At 44.8% G+C, this 21,391-nt stretch overlaps 1 protein-coding gene across 6 annotated transcripts in view; it reads left to right on the plus strand.

The window, feature by feature from the left end:
• Window positions 1–275: 275 nt before the first annotated feature.
• The window catches only part of TRDMT1 (tRNA aspartic acid methyltransferase 1), a 37,158-nt gene continuing 16,042 nt past the window's right edge, over window positions 276–21,391 (plus strand). For 5 of the 6 annotated variants that reach the window (XR_008631435.1, XM_004605476.2, XM_055147478.1 and 2 more), the window contains exons 1-3: window positions 276–399; window positions 17,349–17,458; window positions 21,147–21,223. Coding sequence is in view for 5 of the 6 variants with exons in the window: in XM_004605476.2 (XP_004605533.2) it covers window positions 336–399; window positions 17,349–17,458; window positions 21,147–21,223 (251 nt within the window). In the remaining variant the exon portion in view is untranslated. The remainder of the gene's footprint in view (window positions 400–17,348; window positions 17,459–21,146; window positions 21,224–21,391) is intronic. The other variant, XM_055147481.1, reaches the window with a different exon arrangement.

Genomic DNA, 21,391 nt, shown 5'->3' on the forward strand with positions numbered 1-21,391 from the left:
AAAGGCCGACTCGGATCATCCCTCTACTGATGATTTCCCCTTTTCCACGGCCCCCAAAGAAACCTTCCAAACAAGACGCATTAGGAAACAGTGTGACTGCTGGGCATCCGGGATGCTCGATCGTTTGCAGCACTTTGCCCCACACCCTGTGGACTCCTCTCTGTCCTCTAGGCCAGCTTTTGTTCCCCCCAGCAGACGTGGGTCAGCACCCCTGGCGTCCAGGAAGTTTGGCAGGAGGGGGGAACTAAAGAGCCGCGGAACCCGATGCGAGGGAGCGCGCCGGAAGGAGAAGGCGGGCGGACCGGCAGGCCTAGCTCGGCGGCGGCGGCGCGGGGATGGAGGCCCTGCGGGTCCTGGAGCTGTACAGCGGCATAGGGGGCATGCACCAGGCGCTGAGAGGTGCGAGCTGGGCAGCGCGGGGACACCGCGGAGGGCAGGACCCGAGAGGCGCGGCGGCCGGGGCGGAGACCGAGCTGCGGAGCGCCGGGTGGGGCGGGAGGCACGGAGGGAGAAAGCGTGGGAGCTCTCGGTGTCTTGGAAACCGCTGTGGGGCGGGGCTAAGCCGAGCAGTGGAGCCCCTCGGTGGGCGGGGCCTCCTGTTGTCTTGGAAACCGCGGTGGGACAATGCTAAACTGGGCTGATAGGCGGAGTCCCAGGTGGGCGTGGCCTTCCGTTGTCTCGGAAAACGGCGCGGGGCGGGGCTAAGCCGGGGTGCTTGCCCAAGTTCCCGGTGGGCGGGACCCTTGTTGTCTTGGAAACCGTCTGGCGCTCTGCCCAGGTCCTTCTGGGCTGGTCTCCGCCCCGGCGCCTGGGCAGGGCCTAGTGGGGATGGGGCAGGGCGCTGGGGTATCTTGGAGACCGCCTTTTCTTAGAGGGTCCCCCTCCGTAGCTAGGAGGGACCGAGATTTGGAGAGGGGCGGTTGTCATGGAAACCGCCTCTACTCCGCCCCGCCCAGCCCAGGCAGCGCTCTTGGGGGTCGGGTCCTGGCTCAGCCTCGCAGGCTCAGTTGGTGCCCCCCGCCCCCCGCCCCGATGGCGAGGCTCTGGAGTCAGACTAAGCAGAGGTCGACAAAAGGGCGTCTGGAGAACCCCAGTGGAGAGCCCAGCGCCCGGCTCTAAGACCCCGGTGGGAGTCACAGGGTGTGGGGGTGCGGGAGGGGAGGCCCCTGGGCAGGGCCCGCTGGACAGCTGCAGCTTCCATAGGAAAACTGCAACCCCGGGGTGCAAGTTTGTCCAACGCAAGTGAGTACTGAGTACCAGTACTCGAGTACTCATAGTCGGGTGGCAAAGAGGGGAGAGCCATGCAGATCCCTTTAGATCCGGGACCGAGAACTGACGCCTCCCCTCCCATTGTGACTTTGGAAACTGATTTCTGGCGCGGGGAAACTATCCTTAAGAGAAGGATCATCCTGAGCTTCTGAAGATGAGGCTTGGAAGACGCGTGGTTTGTGCCTGACCCGGTGTAGCCCATCGAATGTTACCATCACGATTGCTTTGTATGTTCCTCTGCCAGAAATGAGGTTTTGTGTTTGCTTTGGGGCTAAATTGGACCTGAAAGGTTTATTTTTGGTGATCTTCAATCAAAATGTTTATTGAATTCTAATTTTGTGCCAGTAATGGTGCCAGACCCCGGAGATTTGAAAGTGCATATTTACTCTTGAAATCACTGTGGCAACCACAACATTGAAAGTTTGCACCTTCCTTTTTTAGCACCAAGGGAGCAAGAAATTAGTAGCATACGAGACAGATGCTTCCTACCGATTTGAGCAAGTAAATATTGAGTTTTCAGTCTAGACTAGTGACGATTGTTGGGACTTTTTTCTTACTTTCCTTTCTTCCTTGCCGTTGCTGGTGTGATGACCCCCTAACATTTAAGCTGTGCTCACAGGAGGTGCTGCATCAGGTCACACTTGACCATGTGTCGGCGGAGAGGTTCAGTTGTGGTATTCAAGCACCTCTGGTTCTGTGCAGCCGGGAACGGCTGGTGGGGGGAGGGTCGTATGGAGGATCACAGCAGAACCTCCAGGCCCTGAGAGCAGACGGGGTCCAGAGAGGTGGATTAGAGCACATGATTTGCATGAAGATCCCTGGCACTTCATGATCCTCCGAACTTTCTAGAGTTTGGGTATCACCAGCAGCCCCCCAAGGCCCCCCCGAAAAGGAGCTGCCAGGATTTTCATTATTACATGTGACGTCACCAAAGATTGAACTCATGGCCTATGCTTGCAAGAGGCATTCTAAGTCACTGAGCTATTCCTCCAGGTCCCTAAATCATTGTCATCAGTTATTTGCTGGTTCTCCGTGTTCAGTTCTTCTCTCAGAGCTTAGAAACTTCAAACAAAACTCTAATATTATAGTTATTGTACATGTGTTATTATACATATATACGTATGAGTGTATTATACATTTATATAATTTCTAGGTTGTTTGATGTTAGCATTTCTGTTTCATGTTCCCCAGTGAACCTGATTTTTGAAAGTTGCTTACTTATATAAGCTATTCTTCAGCCATTTAAGTAGGGAACATTAGATTATTCCTCAGTCTTTTGTAAGACAACCTTTATATCCTTGAAACAGATCATAATTTACTCTTCTAGTACGTTTCTAAAACTAGAATTAATTCATCAATGAAAGGCTTACTATGTGCTAGTTACTGAGTTAACTTTTTAAGAATTTGTTTAGACTTTTTCACAGAGAATACAGTGAATTGCTCTCTGGATCGTATCACCCTTCCACTACAGTCACTGGGAGGCCTTGCCCTTTGCTTTCTCTCTCTGCCTCCTCTTAGTGACCATAGCCAGCAGTCATTATTTAAGCACTTGTTTGGGTTGGGTTTTGTGTGTCCTGATGCTTCGTGGTATTTGTTTTTCTCCTGATTCATTTCACTTTGTTTAATCTCCTGTTGCATTCTAGTTGTCACATGGCAGATTTCATCCTTTTTTGTTATGGCTGAGTGCATCCGTCATTGGGCATGTAGGTTTTCCCCATACTTTGGGCTGTTTTAAACATCTCTTTGGTGGACATCGAAGGACCTAAATGTTTTCACGTTAGTGTTTTTATTTTCATTGGATGGATATCTATAAGTGGAATTATTGGCTTAGATGGTAGACCCATTTTAATATTTTGAGGAACCTCTGTAGGTGACGACTCCTGTTCTCTATGTTTTCCATTGCTGCTGTGCCAGTTTACGTGCCCACCAGGTATGAGGGTCCTTTTTGCTCTGTGCCTTGCCAGCACCTGTTCTGAAACTGTGTGTGGCAGGACACGGGGTGGGGGAGGGGGGGAGGGACGAGCAGTGCTGGTGGATCAAACTCAGAGTCTTGCTAATACGAGGCATGTAACGAACCACTTGAGTCACATGTCACATATCTCAGCCAATGCTGGTCCTTCTGAGTATAAGCCCCCTCACAGGTAGGAGGTGAGATCTCACTGTGGTTTAGAATTGCAACTTCCTGATTTAGTGATGCTGAGCATTTTATTTTTTCATTTTCCTGTTTACTGTCTATCTGTATGTCTCCTTAGGAGACGTATATTCAGTTCTTCTGCCCTTTTTGAGGAGAAGGGGATATATCCTTTTTTGTTGAGTTGTAAGAGCTCTGTGTGTGTGTGTGTGTGTGTGTGTGTGTGTGTGTGTAATAACAGTCTCTTCTCAGACATATGCTGAGCAAATATTTTCTGCCATTCAGGATGATGTCTTCAATGGCTTTCTTTCATTTTCTAGAAGCTTTGTCGTCTGCATTCTTTTTTTTTTTTTAAATTCATTTAAAAATTTTGCTGATCCTTAGATTCCTTCAAAGACCTCACTGAAGCCAGTGTCCTCCATGGCTTCAGGTCTTACATCCAAGTCTTTTTTTGAAGTCATTTTTTATGCATATGTGAGATAATGATTTAGGTTTTTTTTTTGCATGTGGTTATCAAGTTTTCCCAGCACCAGTTTAAGAGAATTTCTTTCTTCATTGTTTGCTTTTGGCTCTTTTGTCATGAATTAACTGACCCTCTCTGTGGCGGGTTACTTATGGATTCTTAATTCTAGTCCATTGATTGATGTGCTTATTCTTTGTATTATTCATTTTTCACCTTTGTTAATCTCATGGGAATGATATATTTTTCTGTATATTTAATTTGCAGGGTTTATTGTTGTTGCTGTTGTTCGTGAAAGTCTTTTTTTCTTCTATTACCCAGTGTAATCAGAATGTCTATAAATATTTGTATTGCTGCTACTACCACGCTAAATCTGTTGTACCAACTATTAAATGACTTTTTTTGGGAGGGGACTTTCCAGCAGCAGTGAGGCCCAGGGCCTCTCCCGGGGTCCTGAGCAGGTCAGGCTCATCGGGACCCCTGGCAGCACTCAGGAGCCACACGGTGCCCGGCTCCAGCTTAGGGCTCGGGCTGGAGCTATACCAACCCTCGGCTCTCCGTCATTCCAGGTCTCCTCACTAACGCCCGCTTCATTCTGCTTTCCCGCTTCATCCGCTTTCCACACAGCAGACAGTGCTCTTCTGTGCGATAACCGTGAAGGGCTTCCCTGAGTGAGGATGACCGTCCCGCCTAGCCAGGCCTGGGAGATTGGGCCCCTGGCCGCTCCCCAGCTTCTCTGCCGCGGCTCTTGTCCTGCCTCTCCCCGTGTTCCTCCAGCCCTCCGACGTGTGGCCCCGTCCCTGCCCTCTCTCACGTCTGATGTGGCCTCCTCAAAGCCCGTGTCCCGGACTGGCCCTCCGGCCTCCCTCCCTCGCTGCTCCTCCCCTGTGCAAGTAGCAGCTGTCCCTTCCAGACTAATCGGGCCGTAGTTTATCACGTTATCGTGGCTGTAGTTATCACGTCTTAGCGTTTTAGGGGAACGACTTCATGCCTTTGTGTATATTAAGTTCTAGGGTTCACTAACCTGCCACTAAAGTCCCAGCATCGTCCCTCTGCCAGAAGACCCCTCTCCCAGGCCTCTCATGGACCCCCACTTTCCTCTCCCAACCGCCATAGTTTCCACTGACTCGAAGGGTTAGTTTTATGATTGCTTCCCAGTTTGATTGGCTTAGTGGTTTGTATTCCACATCTAAATGGAACCATCTGCTACCTGCCTCTCATTTCCTACATACTTAGCATAATATTCTCGTACTTTGGCACCGCCACCTCGAATCCCATCCATTGTATCCCCCAAATATGCCATTTCATCTGTTTCTAGTGGAAGAGTATATATTCCTTTGGGTATAGAGATCGCAACTTTTTCACCCACTCATTTCTTGATTGGCGCTATGGTAGATTCTGAGCTTTGTCCACTATGAATAATGCTGCTGTGAAGTTTAGAGTAAAAAAAAAAATTTTTTTTGAATTAGTGTTTTCATGTATTTCAGATAAATACCTAAGAGTGAGATAGCTAGGTCATGCAGTATTTCCATTTTTTTGTTTAAAGGACTCTCCTTTATGGTTTTCTATAGAGGCTATAGTAAAATATATTTCTATCAGTGGTGTAACAGGTTTTTATTTTTTCAGAGATATCAATTATATCTGATGCACATGTCTTACCCATACTTGTTTATCTTTTAAAGTTCATTTGATGCACTGTGGCTTAAAGTTTTTTTTATTATAAAGACATTATTTTTAATAATAATAAAATAGATAATAATGGCACCTGAATGCTACTTTTTCAAAAGAACCTACTATATGTCTTTAATAAGCTAGTTAATGTATACCCAGTACCTGTTTTTGTTTAGTTTTTGAGTTTGGGGGATACACCCAGCAGTGCTCAGGACTTACTCCTGGCTCTGTGCTCGGGACATTCCTGGCTATGCCCAGGGGGACAAATGTGGTACCAGGGATCAAACCGGGGGTGGCTGTCTGTAAGGCAAGTGCCTTAGCTGCTATACGATCTTGTAACTTGGTTGTTTCATGCTAATTTGGGGCGGTGGGAGGGGAAGTGGGGTCTTTTCCAGTGCTGCTGGGGACACCGAGGCCATTCCTGCTGATGCTCAACCTGGTGGTTTGGTCCTAGTGGTTCCCACGGGTGTCACCAGAGCTGCACCCAGCAGTGCTGGGGGTCACTGTGATCCAGTGGAGGGTCTTACTCCAGCAAGGCCTGGCACCGTCCCTTTGAGGTGTCCTTCCAGCGCTGTTTCAGGAGATTTGGTTGGAGGAAACATGAATACAAAGAGAATATTTCTCAGATGTATAAATAATAAAAGTCACTTGAATATTTCAGCTAAATTCTTTTATTAGCTACTAATAACAATGGCCATCCAGGATTTCGGATGTTCTTGTACGGAAAGCTGAAGGATTGAGTTTTATCCTCGGTGTCCTTTTTGTTACTGACTTTGGTGTTTCAGGCATCACTGCAGTCTCGGGATGGGGCCACTTCCGGTGATCCTGGACGTGAGGGGCCGGGGAGGTGGGACCCTATCTGGGTCAGCCCTGTGCCAACCCAGGTGCCCTGCCCGCTGCACTGTCCCTCGGCCCCTGTGTCCACTGCCTCAGACTGGGCTCGCGCACTTAGTGTGTGTGGATTGCGAGGGAGGGTGTCCTGGCCCTGTCACCAGCATTAACGCCCGAGGCTGGACTGGGCATCTGGTCTCCTGGCTAGCCTGAAACGCCAAGGGCACATCTTCTCGGGGCGTGGCACTTGCCGTGTCCCCTGACGGGAGGGCTGCCCCCAAACAGCCCCATCTGGTCCGTCTGTTGCTTGTCTGTCTTCACTTGAAGTTGTCTTTGCCGTTTCCCCTATTGCTGCGGGGGTCGCACCTCTCCCCTGCGCCCCTGCCTGTCCCCTGGGCGCTCACTCCTGCGCTCACCGGCCTCTCCCGAGTGATGAAGCCCGCCAGGGTGGGGCTTGTTTGTGTCCGCTTTGGTTTGTTTTGTTCCTTCACTGTTGTGTTCTCGGTGTCTCAAGCAGTGCATCGTGGCGGTTGGACACTCAGTAAATATTTGGGGAACGGGTAAATAAGTTCGGGTGCTGGAACATTTTTATGATCGATGGAACTGTCAGCTTACTTTTTAAAGGGCATGCCAGTTTCATCCTTTCAGAGATCCTCATCCAGCAGTGCTCGTGTGATCATAAATACGTCGGAGTCACATTTAACATTATCTACTTTTCTTTCCTAAGTTTTTGGTCATCATTTCCTATTTTTTAATTTTTTTTTTATTAAAGCACCATGATTCACCAAGTTATTCACCGTAGAGTTCTAAGCGTAGTGTTTCAGCACCAGTTTCCCCTTCACTAGTGTCAACGTCCCTCCACCAGTGTCCCCAGGTACCTCCCACCCCCACCTGCCTGTTTCGCTGGCATATTTTTAAGCTTATCTGTAATTAAAACTATATAATTCTGTAAGCTAGATTATTAAAATTTTTTGATTAGTAGGAAGTTAGATATTTAAAATATTTTTATATTTGTTCTTTTTAATTTTTGGTTTCCAATAATGCATTTATTAAAAATTGATAGACACTGAAGGCATCATTATTCATTTAGTAGATAATTATTGTGTGGTTTATCTGTCAAGTATTATTCCGTATGATGGAGATTTATCATTAACAAATAGTTCTTTCCCTTCAGAGAATATGGTCTAGGAAATGCTGATGTTACAAAAATAAAGATTGAAAAATAAAAATAAAAATACAGAATGCTCATGCAGGGATAAATGCTGTTGAGGATTTTTATGTTTTTGACTTTATTCTACATCTGTGTGAACATGAAAATGAAATATAACTTTTTTTTACATAGAATATCTCGAGTTTTTTCTTGCCACTAAATAAACATAAACTTTCCATATTTGTGTAGCATTTCGTCTTTTTTGAAGTTTCATACTTGTTCCAAGTAATCATCGACTTGTGGACATTTAGATTGCTCATAATTTTTCACTCTTATTAACAGAAAGTGCCTATCTTGTCCATAAATTAGTTTTCTGCATCTTTATTCCTCCCTGTGTATTAGTTTCCTGTTGCTTCTATGTATAATCACCGCAGACTCACTGGCTTCAAGCAACATAGATTTATCATTTTAAGAGTTTTGGAGGTCAGAAGTTTGGAAACCAAGGTATTCCCAGGGCTGTGTTTCTGCGGGATGTTCTCAGGAAGAACCGTTTTCTTGCCCTTTCGGCGGGCCGGTCCAGCGGCATTCCTGACCCCGACTCCTTCCTCCGTCTTCAAAGCCAGGCCAGCGCCTTCCGTTCTGCTACTCCGACTCTGCTCCCTTACCCACCCCAGCCAGCCCTGTCCTTGCGCTCGAATCGGCCTGAGTGCACACCCTCCTGTGAACGTCTACCAGCAGGACTGTAAAGGCCCTGGGGCCACGTCAGGCACCTGCTCACAGGTGGGGTTAGGAGTGGACATCTCTGGGGTGCCAGGGAGGCCATTTTTCTGCGGGTCGCACTTTAGGGTATGTGTCTGCACGTACAATTGCTCGTTCTGAAGACAGCGTCTAAGGCATTTGATCCGAGCTACTCTCCGAGGCACTGGGGCTGTCGTTGAGGCCCGCGGCGGCCAGGGGGCAGTGGCCGTCACCAGGGCTGCTCAGCGTTTACGCTTGCTCTCACGTCTTTGTGCCTTTGACAGTGCCAGTTGGGTCTTAGTAAACGTTGTAGTAGACGTTTGTAAACATTGATTGGGCGTTTCACCCTGTGCCCAGCACAACTATTAGAACTGCCTATGGGTTAAGTAATTTCATCTGCGAAAGCCAATGGCGTATTGTCTGTATTACTGATAATGACACGAGGCATAAAGAGGTCAAGCAGCTTGATATGGCTGGAAATGGTGGAACTGAAATTCAGACATAGGCCAAGAAGGTGCTGCTAGTTGGCCATCTGCCATCGTATACTCTAAACATCCCTTCCTCGGGGCCTAGAAACGCTCACACACATGGAACCAAAGATCTCCGTAGGGAAGCCAGTGACAGCCTGGGTTGAAATAATAGCATCATCTATTATTTGTGGAATACTCTGTGACTTAATGGGAAAGGATTTGCGAAAATACACAGGTAGCAGATACGTGAATGAGGACCAAAGTCATTGAAATGCATTTATCTCCGGGGTCTTATAGTGACCCTGTACATTCATTTCTTCACTGACTTCCATGAAAGTGTAAAATGTTATTTCTTTAAACTATGAGGAAACTTCATATTATAGTGATGAACCACTTTGTAGCCATCACAGTATAGTGATGGACCACACATTAATGTTCAGTCACTGAAAAACAAATTTACATAAAGCAATGCCTTTGTTGCATAACCTAAAACAGACTGAATCTCATATGTGTATGTTGTTTGTGTCTTAACTTTTTAATTATTTTGTTTGTTTTCTTTTGTGGGCTACACCTGGCTGTCACTCCTTATAGGCTTGGGGGATCATATGGGTGCCAGGGATGGAACCCAGATAACGCAAGCGCCTTATCTGCTATACTCTTGCTCTGGCCCTTTAAATGTAGTTTAAAACATGGCAGTGTGCTTAACGACTAAAGAGTAGGGTCTCAGTTTTTAATGAGAAAGTGGAAAAGACAGATTTAGGGCTTTGAGTTTTGTTTTGCTCTGGTGCTAGTTATTATTAAATGCTACAATAATGTAATTTTACTTTTTATTTTTTTGAATTTATTTTATTTTTAAAGTTGTTCACAATATTTGATTACATTGGGTTGGAGCCAGAGCACAGCAAATAGTGCGTTTGCCTTGCATGCGGTCGACACTGGTTCGATTTCTCCGTCCCTCTCGGAGAGCCCGGCAAGCTACCGAGAGTATCGAGCCCGCACGGCAGAGCCTGGAAAGCTCCCCGTGGCGTATTCGATATGCCAAAAACAGTAACAACAAGTCTCACAATGGAGATGTTACTGGTGCCCGCTCGAGCAAATTGATGAGCAATGGGATGACAGTGATATAGTCATACAGTAATTTGATTACATTTAATATTTGAACACCAATCCACCACCATTACACCTTCCCGCCACCATATTTCCGTCTTGATCCCCAAACCCTGCCCCCAAAGCAGAACTGAAATAATTTATTTTGTATTGCTTGTTATGAGTAACCCGCTAAAAATGATCCATAACATGTTTCTTAGAGGAAAGTGTGTGAAGATTGTTGTATTTCACCCAGGAGTCATTAAGCCCTTCTATAAGAGATTAGTAACATGTTGTTAAAGGTTGAGCCTCGTGTGCTTATGTATAGATCTTATCTGTATAAATATATTTCCCCCTAAGATCGGTTTCCTTCTGCTTTAAACCCAGTTAAATGTGGTGTGCTACTCTTGGTGTATTAGTGGTGCAAAAGTATGAAATGTGTGGCTGCCAAGTGCTTTTGACTTGGAGAGCTGGTGGGATAGAATAGCATGAGCTGTGCTGGCTTATGTGTGTGTCTTTGTGTAAGGTGGGTGGAGCCGTTCCAGGCTGAGGAGCAGCTTTTGAGAATGCACCAAAGCTTCCTCGTCTGACTTTGATAGTTACTTTCCTTGGATGATTTCTCAGGGTCATATCCAAGGGGAGGATTGAATTCTTTTGTTTCAGTATAAGGCTAGAGGTGTGTGTGTGTGTGTGTGTGTGTGTGTGTGCGTGTGTGTGTGTGCGTGCCTTTGATTGATTATAGAAGTAGTAGATTCTTGTGGGAGGAAAAATAGCAAATAAAAAAAATTTAAAGGAAGAAGTAAGAATTAATCCTTAGTAGCTAACCACTGTTAATTTTCTCCCGTATTTTCTTCCTTATTCAGAGGGCGTTTGCCTTGTATGTGGTCCACCCAGGCTTGATTCCTCCGCCCCTTTCGGAGAGCCCAGCAAGCTACCGAGAGTATCTTGCCCACACGTCAGAGCCTGGCAAGCTGCCCATGGCGTATTTGATATGCCAAAAACAGTAACAAGTCTCACAATGGAGACATTACTGGTGCCTGCTCGAGCAAATCGATGAGCAACAGCAGGACAGTGCTGCAGTGACACAGTGCATTCATGCATGCACATACATATAAATTATACAAAATTTGTATTATTATTATTCAATAGAATACATGGTAACTTAAAAATAAACATTTGTATTATTATTCAATAGGATACATAGTAATTTAAAAATATGGGTGTCAGGGGCCTGTGAGCCAGTACAGGGTTAAGGCATTTGCCTTATTATACTCTGCTGACCCTGCTTTGATCCCTACGTCGGGCCCCCCAAGCACTGCTCAGAGTGACACCAAGGCACAGAGCACCCGCCGCTGTGTGACCCAAAACTTCCTCCTGCTTCCCCTGAAGTAGCCCCCCAATGTGGATATCACTATTTCTTTGGCATAGATTGCCGTAAGTGGGATAGATAAGTGTAGTAATAAGTTGACTAGTGTCTAGTCAGTAGGCGTTTTTTTCATATGCTTACCTGTACTGTTTATTTTATTAAATCTTTGATAATTTGGTAGGTGGAATTTACTCATAAAGATTTCTCTCACTATTGATGGGATTTAATATCCTTTCAGATGTAAATTAATCTTTTAAATTTATTTTATTTAATCGAATCACTGTGAGCTACACAGTTCAAAAGTTGTTCGTGGTTGGCTTTCAGTCATAAAGTATTCCAACAGCCGTTCCCTTTCAGTGTTAATTTATTTTTTAAAATCATTTTTGAATTGTGTGTTATTGAAATGTCTCTTAATTGTACTTTCAGAATTGAGATTTAATAGGATTTGATAAGATCGTTCAAGTGAAAAAGGACTGTGCTGCTAGAAAGACATTAGAGATTTGGTTTACAAACAGCTCAGTACATATTTGTTGTATTTAGAATGCATATATAGGAATATGTAATTGAGTAGCCCAGAGTGAAATCTCTTTCTAAAATTGGGACTTTCACATTTATTGCCTCCATTTTAGGACACTTGGGAAGTGTTTGATTAAGGGAAGTACTTCCAGTTTGCAAACATACAGTTAATTAATTTCTTATTCACAAGGCTTTGGGCTTTCTCATACCTCTGCCTGCCAGCTTAGAATTTGAAATGTATTTTCTCATGGTGACAAAGAATATTTAACTCTGTGTTCTTTTGAATGCTCCGTAGAGCCGTCCTTTTCAAGTTTTAGAAAACTCAACCCAAAGTGGTTTACATAAAAGTATTTCGTGTCTTTTTTTCTGTTATTTATATTCTTTGGGTGCTGTTGGGCCACGCTGAGTGTGTGCAGGATGTTCTCCTGGCTCTGTGCTTGGGGGACCATGTGCTGTGCTGGGGATTGAACCAGAGTGGGCTGCATTCATAGCAAGCACCCTAATACCTGCACCGTCTCTCTAGCCCCCAAAGTGGTCAGTTCTGACTCATGTAATGACCAAACCCAAATGTAGCCTGGTTGGGGGTCAGACTTAAAGAAGGAGCTCACAGCATGTCGCTAGAAGCTTTTACTTTCTTTGTGTATCTTTTTTTAAATTGAATCACTGTGAGATACAGTTACAAAGCTTTCATGTTTGAGTTTCAGTCATACAATGATCAAACACCCATCCCTCCACCAGTGCACATTTTCCACCACCAGTGTCCCCAGTATCCCTCACCCCTCCTTTCCAGTCCTCCCCCTGCCTCTATGGCAGATGATTTCCCCCCTCCCTATATCTTATTTGGCGTTTTCGGTACTTTTCCGACTGCATCGAGACAGAGTAGGATCTATTCTTATATCTTTCTAGTTAAACTCAGTAAGAAAGATAAAGCCTCACTTCCTCGTCCCCCCCAAGGCCCCCGGAACTGGAATGGCGCTCTCATTTTCCTGATTGTCTGTTTGCAGCCAGTGGGGTCAGTGTCATCCTGAAACCACCGGGTGCAGGCACTTAGCAGCCATCTCAGAACAACTAGGGGCCGGCCTCCAGGGTTTGAACCACTTGGACAGAAAATTGAGGGACGTAAGGGTACCCCCGAGAAGATCTGGAACTGTCGCCAGGAAAGACCCTGTCAGAGAGGGCACTTGCACGCCGCCACCATGGGCGGGAGCCCCAGTACCGCTACGGCCTCCCCCATCCCACCAGGATCATGCTTAGTACATGGAGGGTTGAGTGTGTGGCTTCCTGCCGGCCGGGCGGGTGCACATCTGCTGAAGAATTCCTGGACCTCCCAACTCTTTCTATTTTCTCAAGTCTTGGGTCCAAGCCTTTTCTCCTCAGGCAAATCTGATACAAATAGACATTACTTTTTAAATAAAGTAATAAAGAAAGTCATTCCTTGGTTAAAAAGTCAGTTCATAATGAAGCTTTTAGAAGAGTTCACTTTTGATCATAAATGTGGGATTCATGCCCACCGGGGAAAAACAAGGCGGGTTTAGTTTTGAAAATCTCCTGGTCTCCATAAATATTGACTTGCCCTCAGCCCACAGAGGGGCTGGTGATACCATTGCCACAAATAATAAATGTCGATTGAATTAAATTTTCCATGTAAATAGGTAACAGACCTAAAGTAATTCTGATTGTGTGTACACACACACACCAAAAAAACCCCATCCAAATGGAAGTGGCAGTTAGGATTAGGCTCATATCAAGAAGAGAAGCATCTAAAACATAATGTTTCAAGAAGAAAATGTTTCTCACATAAAGTAAGTGGAGACGTGGCATCAGGGCTGTTATGGTGACTGGACTCCTTGAGAAGCAAAGCTCCTCCTAGTTCCGTTTCTCAAGAACGCAGCCCTGTGCAGGAATCTTTAAAAGAAAAGACATATACCTTGCTAATATTGACAGAATCCTGGCAGGTCGGATTTTGGCTGGTTGTTTCCATTCCCCGTTGAGCTATCACCTGGAATGAAAGGGTAAGAGATTTGACTGTCTTCAGCTGATTTCCCATTTCACAACTAGATGTCAGTGTTAATATACCTGGTTAGATGTCTCAAGTACACGTATAATGAGGTAATTTGAAGCATTACTCACCTGAAATACAGTTAGAAACTCAGTGACAGAGAAGGGAAAAAATAAGCCATTCCCATTCAGAGGTTGGTTAGTTGATTCTGTATTTGAATTTTTAAAAATTGATTTTCCACTCTGCCCTAATGATTATGCATGAACAATTAAACTGGGTTCTGCTTGGTTGGGGAAGCCAGGTGAGTGTGAACTAGCTTTTTTCACTGCTTCTAGTTGGCTTATCTTCCCTGCACCTCTTCCAGAAAGAGGAATCAGAGAAAGAAGGAAAAAAGGATGCTGTTCAAGTGGTGTGTCTTGCCTATTCTAACACAAAATGTATCTGAAAGCTGAAATGATACACGTCAGTGCTATTTCTAACAACGAAAATTTGTCGATACGACTAAATCTGTCTTCTGTAGTTCAGTCTTCGTATGGATAGGAGTGTGATTCCCGTCATCTTTGTCTGTAGATCTGATTTGACCCTCCATTTATTTCCTTATCTGTGTATGGGTTAGGGGCCACACCCTCTGGTGCTCGGGGACTTTTTTTGGCCCAGTGCCTGGAAGTCCTTAGGGGACCATAAGTGATGCTGCTGATCGAACGGGATTGGCTGAGTGCCAGTCCGAAGCCTTTTTCCTGCAGTGTCTTTCTCCCAGTCTGACCATCTTGAAGGACATTGGCATTGCATTTCTCTCGCCTTCTCTGTCCCTTGCCGACACCTTCACCCTGGACCAATGACCTGGAGTCATAACAGAAATGACAGGAATAACCCCCAGTAAAGCAATAATCCAAGCTCCGCCCCCCGCCCCCTGGAAGGATGCTGATGGCTCCCTTTCCTCAACTCTCTCTCCCGTTGGAGAGACTGCTCGGGGGCGATCAGTGTAAGTGCTCATGGAGGGGCAATTCTGGTGAATTATATTCACTTTTATGTTCTAGGTGAAACATTTTCAAAATCTGTGCATGCAGTTTACCAGTGATTTTTTTGGAGGCTATGGATGAAAAATTGTTGATATTTTCTACTGTATACTTACCTTTTTATGCTCAAGTTAGGATTTTGATAGATTTGACAGACTTGCTTATTAAAATGATCTCTAAATATTTTTCCTTAAAAATATAGTTATATTCCCTAATAGTTTTGTATTGAAAAGGCAAGTTATGCAAATATCACTAGTAGGTTAGTATATCCGTTTGTCATTGTGGAAATGATTTTTAGGCCAGGCCCATAACATTTAACATACGTGCATCAGTGGAAAGAGTGCATTTGTTGACTGAATTTAAAAATCCATGGTTTCCTGAGTTTTCAGTTCATCATTTCTTAGATTGCCTTATCAAACACTCTCGTGGCAATTGCTGTTTGTCAGTTTTTATGTCTTCCAGCACATACAACAGAATGTAAAATTAGCTATTGATTATGGTACAGATTCCACCCTCACAGTGGTTTTCCAGTCAGTCTGACAAAGGAAAAAAAGTCCTGTTTACCAGTTCTAGACAATCTCAGTTTGCTGCCAGGGCCAGCAGGTTACACCGTGCTGACGCCGTGTTTAAGCAAAACAGCAGAAACCATTCAGGGAGACTCACTTGGTTCTGATTGGGAGTTGCTACTTAGTTTTCTTGTTTGGGCCGCATCCAGAGGTGCTGGGATGGGGGGTGGGTCACGGCCGGGGTGCAGGGATCAAGCCAAGTGGTCAGCCTGTGTAAGGAGAGCCCCGGCCCTGAGTGCTCTGATCTCCAGCATGGTTCTTCCCCTGAGTTGTCACAGGATGTCACAGGATGTCACAGGATGTGACAAAGGGATCTGCATGTACTAACTGCTTTTCTGTTTAAAAGACCTGGTGAGTAGCACTTGGAGATCGGCGTCCAGTGCCTTTGCGTTTCGGGGCCAGAGAGAGGCGAGGTAGCATAGGGGCTTAGGTGCTGAAGCACCTGGTGCGTGGCTGACCCTGCGTTGGTCCCCAGCACCATTGTGGTCGGCTCCCCTGAGCACCACCGGGATTACCCAAACAGTCCCTTCCCCCAAGGTGTGATTTTTAAAAAAATCAGTTGTATTCTAAGGCAAGATATGGTTGAATTAACATTCAACAGGGAGCAGCAGTGTTTGCTGCCACCGATGTCCCCAAATTTCCGAGGACGGAGTATGGCAGCAGGGTGCCAGCGAGAACTGAGTCCCCAGGGGGTGTGTGGGGGCTGTTGGCGTAGAGCTTGATGGCTCAGAGACATCTGCGCCTGTGTGTCCTCTCCTGTCACGGCTGCGGGGCCACGAGGCCTGTGGGTAATGCTTGTTTCTGGTTATCTGTCCCTTCCTCCTTGTCCTTCTGTCTTGAGCTCCGTTTTATTTCTAGGCTCTGGTACCTGAGCCTTGATTTCCCCAGTCTCTCTGTCTCTTTGTCTCTCTGTCTCTTTCCTTCCTTCTGTTCTTTTTTTTCCCTCTGTTTGTTTATTTAGGGTACTTGAGCTATCCCCCCCTTTTTAAATTGAACTACAGTGAGATATATAGCTACAAAGTTGTCCATGATGAGGTTTCAGTCATCCCATGTTCTAACACACTTCCCGTCACCAGTGTACATTTTCACCAGCAGTGTCCCCAGTTTCCCTCCTGCCACCCTTCTATGGCAGGAACTTTCCTTCTTTTCTTCTCTCTCTCTCTCCCTCTTCCCTCTCTCTTGAGCTATTGACAGCAAATCCATTGGCAGCAAATCTCTTGGCACAAAATAGCTATTTTGAGCTATTATGTAAGCTTGCAGGGTTTTTTGTTTCCCCTAATGAGTTTCTAAAGAAGTTTCAAGTATTTTTATTTTTAAAACTCTTAACATCGGTCCCTCATTTGGGAAGGCCTGCACACCATTGGGTTTGTACTTAGTGGGAAGTGCAGAGAAGTGCTAAGTGTAAGATACAACAATAGTATACCTGATACGACACATGTTTGATGACCTTTCATAAAGACTGGCAAGATTCCCTGTATCTGAAAGAATTTCGGAAATGTGTTGTTTCTGCAGCACGGAGAGAGCCAGGCAGTGAAGGCAGCCCCTGTCCTCATGGGTTGTTTATTGTTTGAAAAGCTTTCTAAAACCGTAAGTGAAGTTTATGGGATGTGAGTTGTATCTTAATAACACGAATTAAGGCAAAAAAAAATCAAAAAACCTCCTAAAGCATAATGAAAATATTTTTAATAGTATCGGACCTCGCTCTGTGTTAATGTTAGAAGTAAGGAACAAATTGTAGTTTATCTGCATTAAATTCCAAGTCACGTGGCTTTAAAGAGTGTTAGTTCATGTTACTTTGTTTCCTTTGCGTTTATTTTGGTTTAAGAAAACTTTCCACTTAGCTGGTCAAATATAGCTTGAGGGAGGAGGAAAGCACATTATCAGAGAGTGACTAAAATATTTACATTTTGTTTTTCACATTGGAATGTCCTGGAAAGAGAGTCCCGGGTGTGTAAATATTTAACTTGGTGTCCAGCTCCCTGACCTCTTATCTTTGTCCGCGGGAGTCTGCGTGGGGATCTCTCCCGCATGCGCAAATTGGCGGTGGGAGCTGACCTTGGGTGTTGTTGTTCCTTGCAGAAAGCCGTGTCCCGGCGCACGTGGTGGCGGCAGTGGATGTGAACACCGTTGCCAATGAGGTGTACAAGTACAACTTTCCTCACACACAGTTACTGGCCAAGACAATTGAAGTGAGTGATGGCTGTTACTGCGTTGAGAAGTATCCGGCAGACTGAGCGTGACTGGGAATATTTGGCCCCCAAGAAAGGATTGAAACCAACAATATGCTTGACTTTTAAATGCGTCTGGGACATGAAACTTGCTAAATTCTTTACTTTTAAGAATTTTTCTTTCTTTTTTTTTTTTGCCCCCAGTGAAATAAAAAAGGCTTTTCTGAAAGGACTTTGGAGAGATGTGAGGGGAAAGGGAAGGCTCCTGTTGAAGAGAGAACACGGGCTTCGTCACAGTAACAAAGTCTTTAGCGTAGGGGCGTCACCTTCCAGTAAACTCTTTTTTTGGGGAGGGTCACACCCGGCGATGCTTGGGTTACTCCTGGCTCTGCACTCAGGAATTACTCCTGGCAGTGCTCAGGGGACCATATGGGATGCTGGGAATCGAACCCGGGTCAGCCACGTGCAAGGCAAACGCCCTACCCGCTGTGCTGTCGCTCCAGCCCCTGCCAGTACACTCTGGACACAGCAGCAGACCTTACTTTCATCCTCCTCTCAAGTATTTGACTCCTACACGTTAACTCAACACATGTCTTTCACATCTTTCACGGACATTTGGCAGATGACAAATTATATCAACACTTTTTAAGTAGAAAATGATTTTGTCTTCCCTTTGAAATGTAATTATTATTAAATCTGTGGTCATAGTCACTTTTGAAAGGTATTTTCCTGAGAGCCTTTGAATTAATTTTGGGGAGGGGGTTGGACCATGCATTATGGTGCTCAGCTTGACCACATGCCAGGCAAATGCCTTAACCCCAATACTTTCGCTTGGGCCCTAAACTTTTTTTTTTTTAGATTTTTACTATTGTTGGTTTGTTTAATTCTGACTAAAAGTCTGTAATAATTCTTATCTTTGTTTGCCTTACTGAGTTATTTCTATAGCTATAATTAATCATTTTTTAAAATTTTATTTCAATGTACCTTTGTACATTTTACTTGATAATACTTGGATTTTTTGTGCTTATTTGTAGTTTTAATTAAATTTGGAAGGGTTTGGCCATTATAGATTTAAATGGTATCTCTATTCCTTATCTTTACTTATCTCCAAATTATACATATTTTAAATTCCTTCTTTTCAGTCTGTTTCTCTGTGTACTTAATTTTGTAGATGAATTGTATTGCTGTATCTTTAGGATATTAATTTTTTCAGTGTATGCTTTTCACTTAGATATTTTTTATCTCTAAAAAAAGGTGTTGGTTTTGTTTTTGGGTTTTGGTATTTGGGTCACACCTAGCAATGCTTAGAGATTTACTCCTGACTGTGTCCTCAGGAATTATTCCTGGTGGTGCTCAGGGACCCATATGGGGTGGTGGGGAGTGGACCTGGGTTGGCCAAGTGCAAGGCAAACACCCTCCCTGCTGTACGATCTCTGCAGTCCCCAAGTTGGTTATTTTTATGTCTTTAATTTGTCTTATGCTTTTGTGCTCTTTTAGGCCTTTAAATAATTTTTAGTATGTATAATGACTTATAAAATCATTGCTAATTCCATTATCTCATTGCTGGGCTCGTTTCTACTGAAGTTTCATTTTTTTCCCTTTTATCTTCTTCCCATTATGAACCACATGATTCTGATTCTCAACATTGTAGTAATTATTTATTAGGGCTGGAGAGACAGTACAGGGGTGAGGTGCTACCCATGTGTATAGCCAACCCTGGTTTGATCCCTGGTGCTGTATTTAGTCCCCAGAGCATTACCAGGTGTGACCCTGAGTGCAGAGCCATCAGGTATGGCTGAGTGCCACCCATCCCCCCACCAAAATATAAAATAAAAAGGAAGAAAGCCAGAAACAAAAATCAAAAGAGTCGAGCTACTTTGAAATTAATTGCCTCTGAGAACAAATATCCAACATTCTTTAAAGGAGAATAACAGAATCCAGGACCCACTTGCCCAAATAACTTATTTTTTTTTTTTAAGAAAAAAGTGTTACTTTTATATGAGGAATGTTTGCAATTAAATTAGCCTTTTGTGATTTCGTAAAAGAATAGTATTCATTCTGTCTCATTTCAAAGTCAGCGCGCCATTTAGCCACTGGTCCTAGAACAAGAAAAATCACTTCAGTCGGGCTTGCTCGCCATAGCCACTCTCATGTGAAAGGAGCATTGTCGCTTGTAGAGATAAAGGACTCACACACCTAGCACAGCGGTCACCTGGAGCATGGGATACTTTAGAGTAATACTGTGCAGTCCAAATGGAGAGAAAGATCGTCCAACCAAGCAGCTTATCTCCACAGGCCTGTGCTGGGCAGCCAGCTGGGTGTGAGACGCTGCCGGGTCGCGCTGCCCTGCCCGGCGGCTTCTGCAGATGCATCAGTCAGTAGATGACTGAAATGATTTATTTGACGAGCTGTTTTCAAACTATTTTTGTCATAACCCAGGCTTCCAGAAAGAACCCGGGCAAGTTCTCAATATTTAATCTTGATTTTAATTTACAAACTTTTCGTCTTAAATTACTTAAAACTACGTGGCTTATTTTATTTGGATTTGGGACAGTGCCCTCTGCTCAGGGCTCACAGCCTCTGTGCTCAGGGTCCCTCCTGGCAGGGCTCAGGGGGCCATATGGATGCCATGGATTGAACCTGGGGCGTTTGTGTGCAAGGTAAGCGTCCTACCTGCTGTTCTATGTCTTTGGCCCCACAAGTATGTGGTTTTAAAGTAATAAATTGTGTGCTTCCAAAATTTCACTACACAGGAGACCACAGATGTGTTAGAACTCAGAAGAAAGCCTTTTCTGTGAACTTGGCAGTGTGTCCCAATCAGGAAGGGGTGATTCTGGATGCGTTGCTTTACTTACCTGGCTATCCCCGTGTGCTGAGCTGTTAATGGGAATTGGCTAGCCGAGGCTGAGATTTCTCTATCTTCTGCTGTTCAAGACGGGAGCAAAATAGCACACTTTTCAACTTCTCAGCCCAATAGGGGTCACTTCAGTCAATCTGACATACAGTCTTTTGCAGTGATTTGACAGCGCACAGCAGTAAGATAATAGAATAATGGTAGCTCCATTTGGTGATTTATTAACAGGCTCGTCCCAAAGGATGGTGACCGCTCCGTACTCATGTCTGATGCAAAAATGCTGTGGATCGAGAGGCATTTAAGGTTTTTTCACAGTTGATGCTAGGAATCATTGGTTAGGAAATGGAGCCTGCCTTTGACTCCAGAAAGGCCAGAAGCACTGGACTTGCAGCATGAGCTGAGTCCAGGAAACTCGCATCCCAGCCTTTCCCTAGCAGGTCAGGGGCTGGGGGGAGTCACGGACATTTTCTTTTTCTACTTTTGCTCTTTGGGCCGCACCCGCCATGCTCAGGAATTACTCCTGGCTCCGCACTCAGGAATCACTCGTAGCCGTGTTCCGGGAACCATATGGAGTCCCGGGGATCGAACCCAGGTCAACTGCCTGTAGGCAAACACCCTCCCCACTGTGCCATCATCTCTCGGGCCCCTCACTTAACTTTTCCTGGCTTTAGTTTACTGCTCCGCTTCCTCACAGTGTGGCTTTGCAAAGGTAGTTTAACCGAAGTCGATTTGAGAAGTATTGTCATATGTAAACTTACAGTTTTGGGTATGCTTCGTTATAATTAGCTATTATTTTTTATTCTTCCCCATTCTATACGTGTTTTAATGTATTTTCCCCAAATGTTTATTTCCTAGGGCATTACACTAGAAGAGTTTGACAGATTCTCTTTCAATATGATTTTAATGAGTCCACCCTGCCAGCCCTTCACCAGGTAGGTATTCCAAATGCTGCTCTGTGGAGGAGGAAGACTTCTAAGTGCCCATTAAATCAAACCATACCAGAGTTTTGAGCACGGACACTTTGAAGTTCTATAGCTGCAGTTTTAGAGCTTGGAGGGTTTTTTTTTTTGCATAATTTTTATTAAGCTATGAGGATTTGC

This window comes from Sorex araneus, chromosome 9 (assembly GCF_027595985.1).
Source record: "Sorex araneus isolate mSorAra2 chromosome 9, mSorAra2.pri, whole genome shotgun sequence".
NCBI lineage: Eukaryota > Metazoa > Chordata > Mammalia > Eulipotyphla > Soricidae > Sorex > Sorex araneus.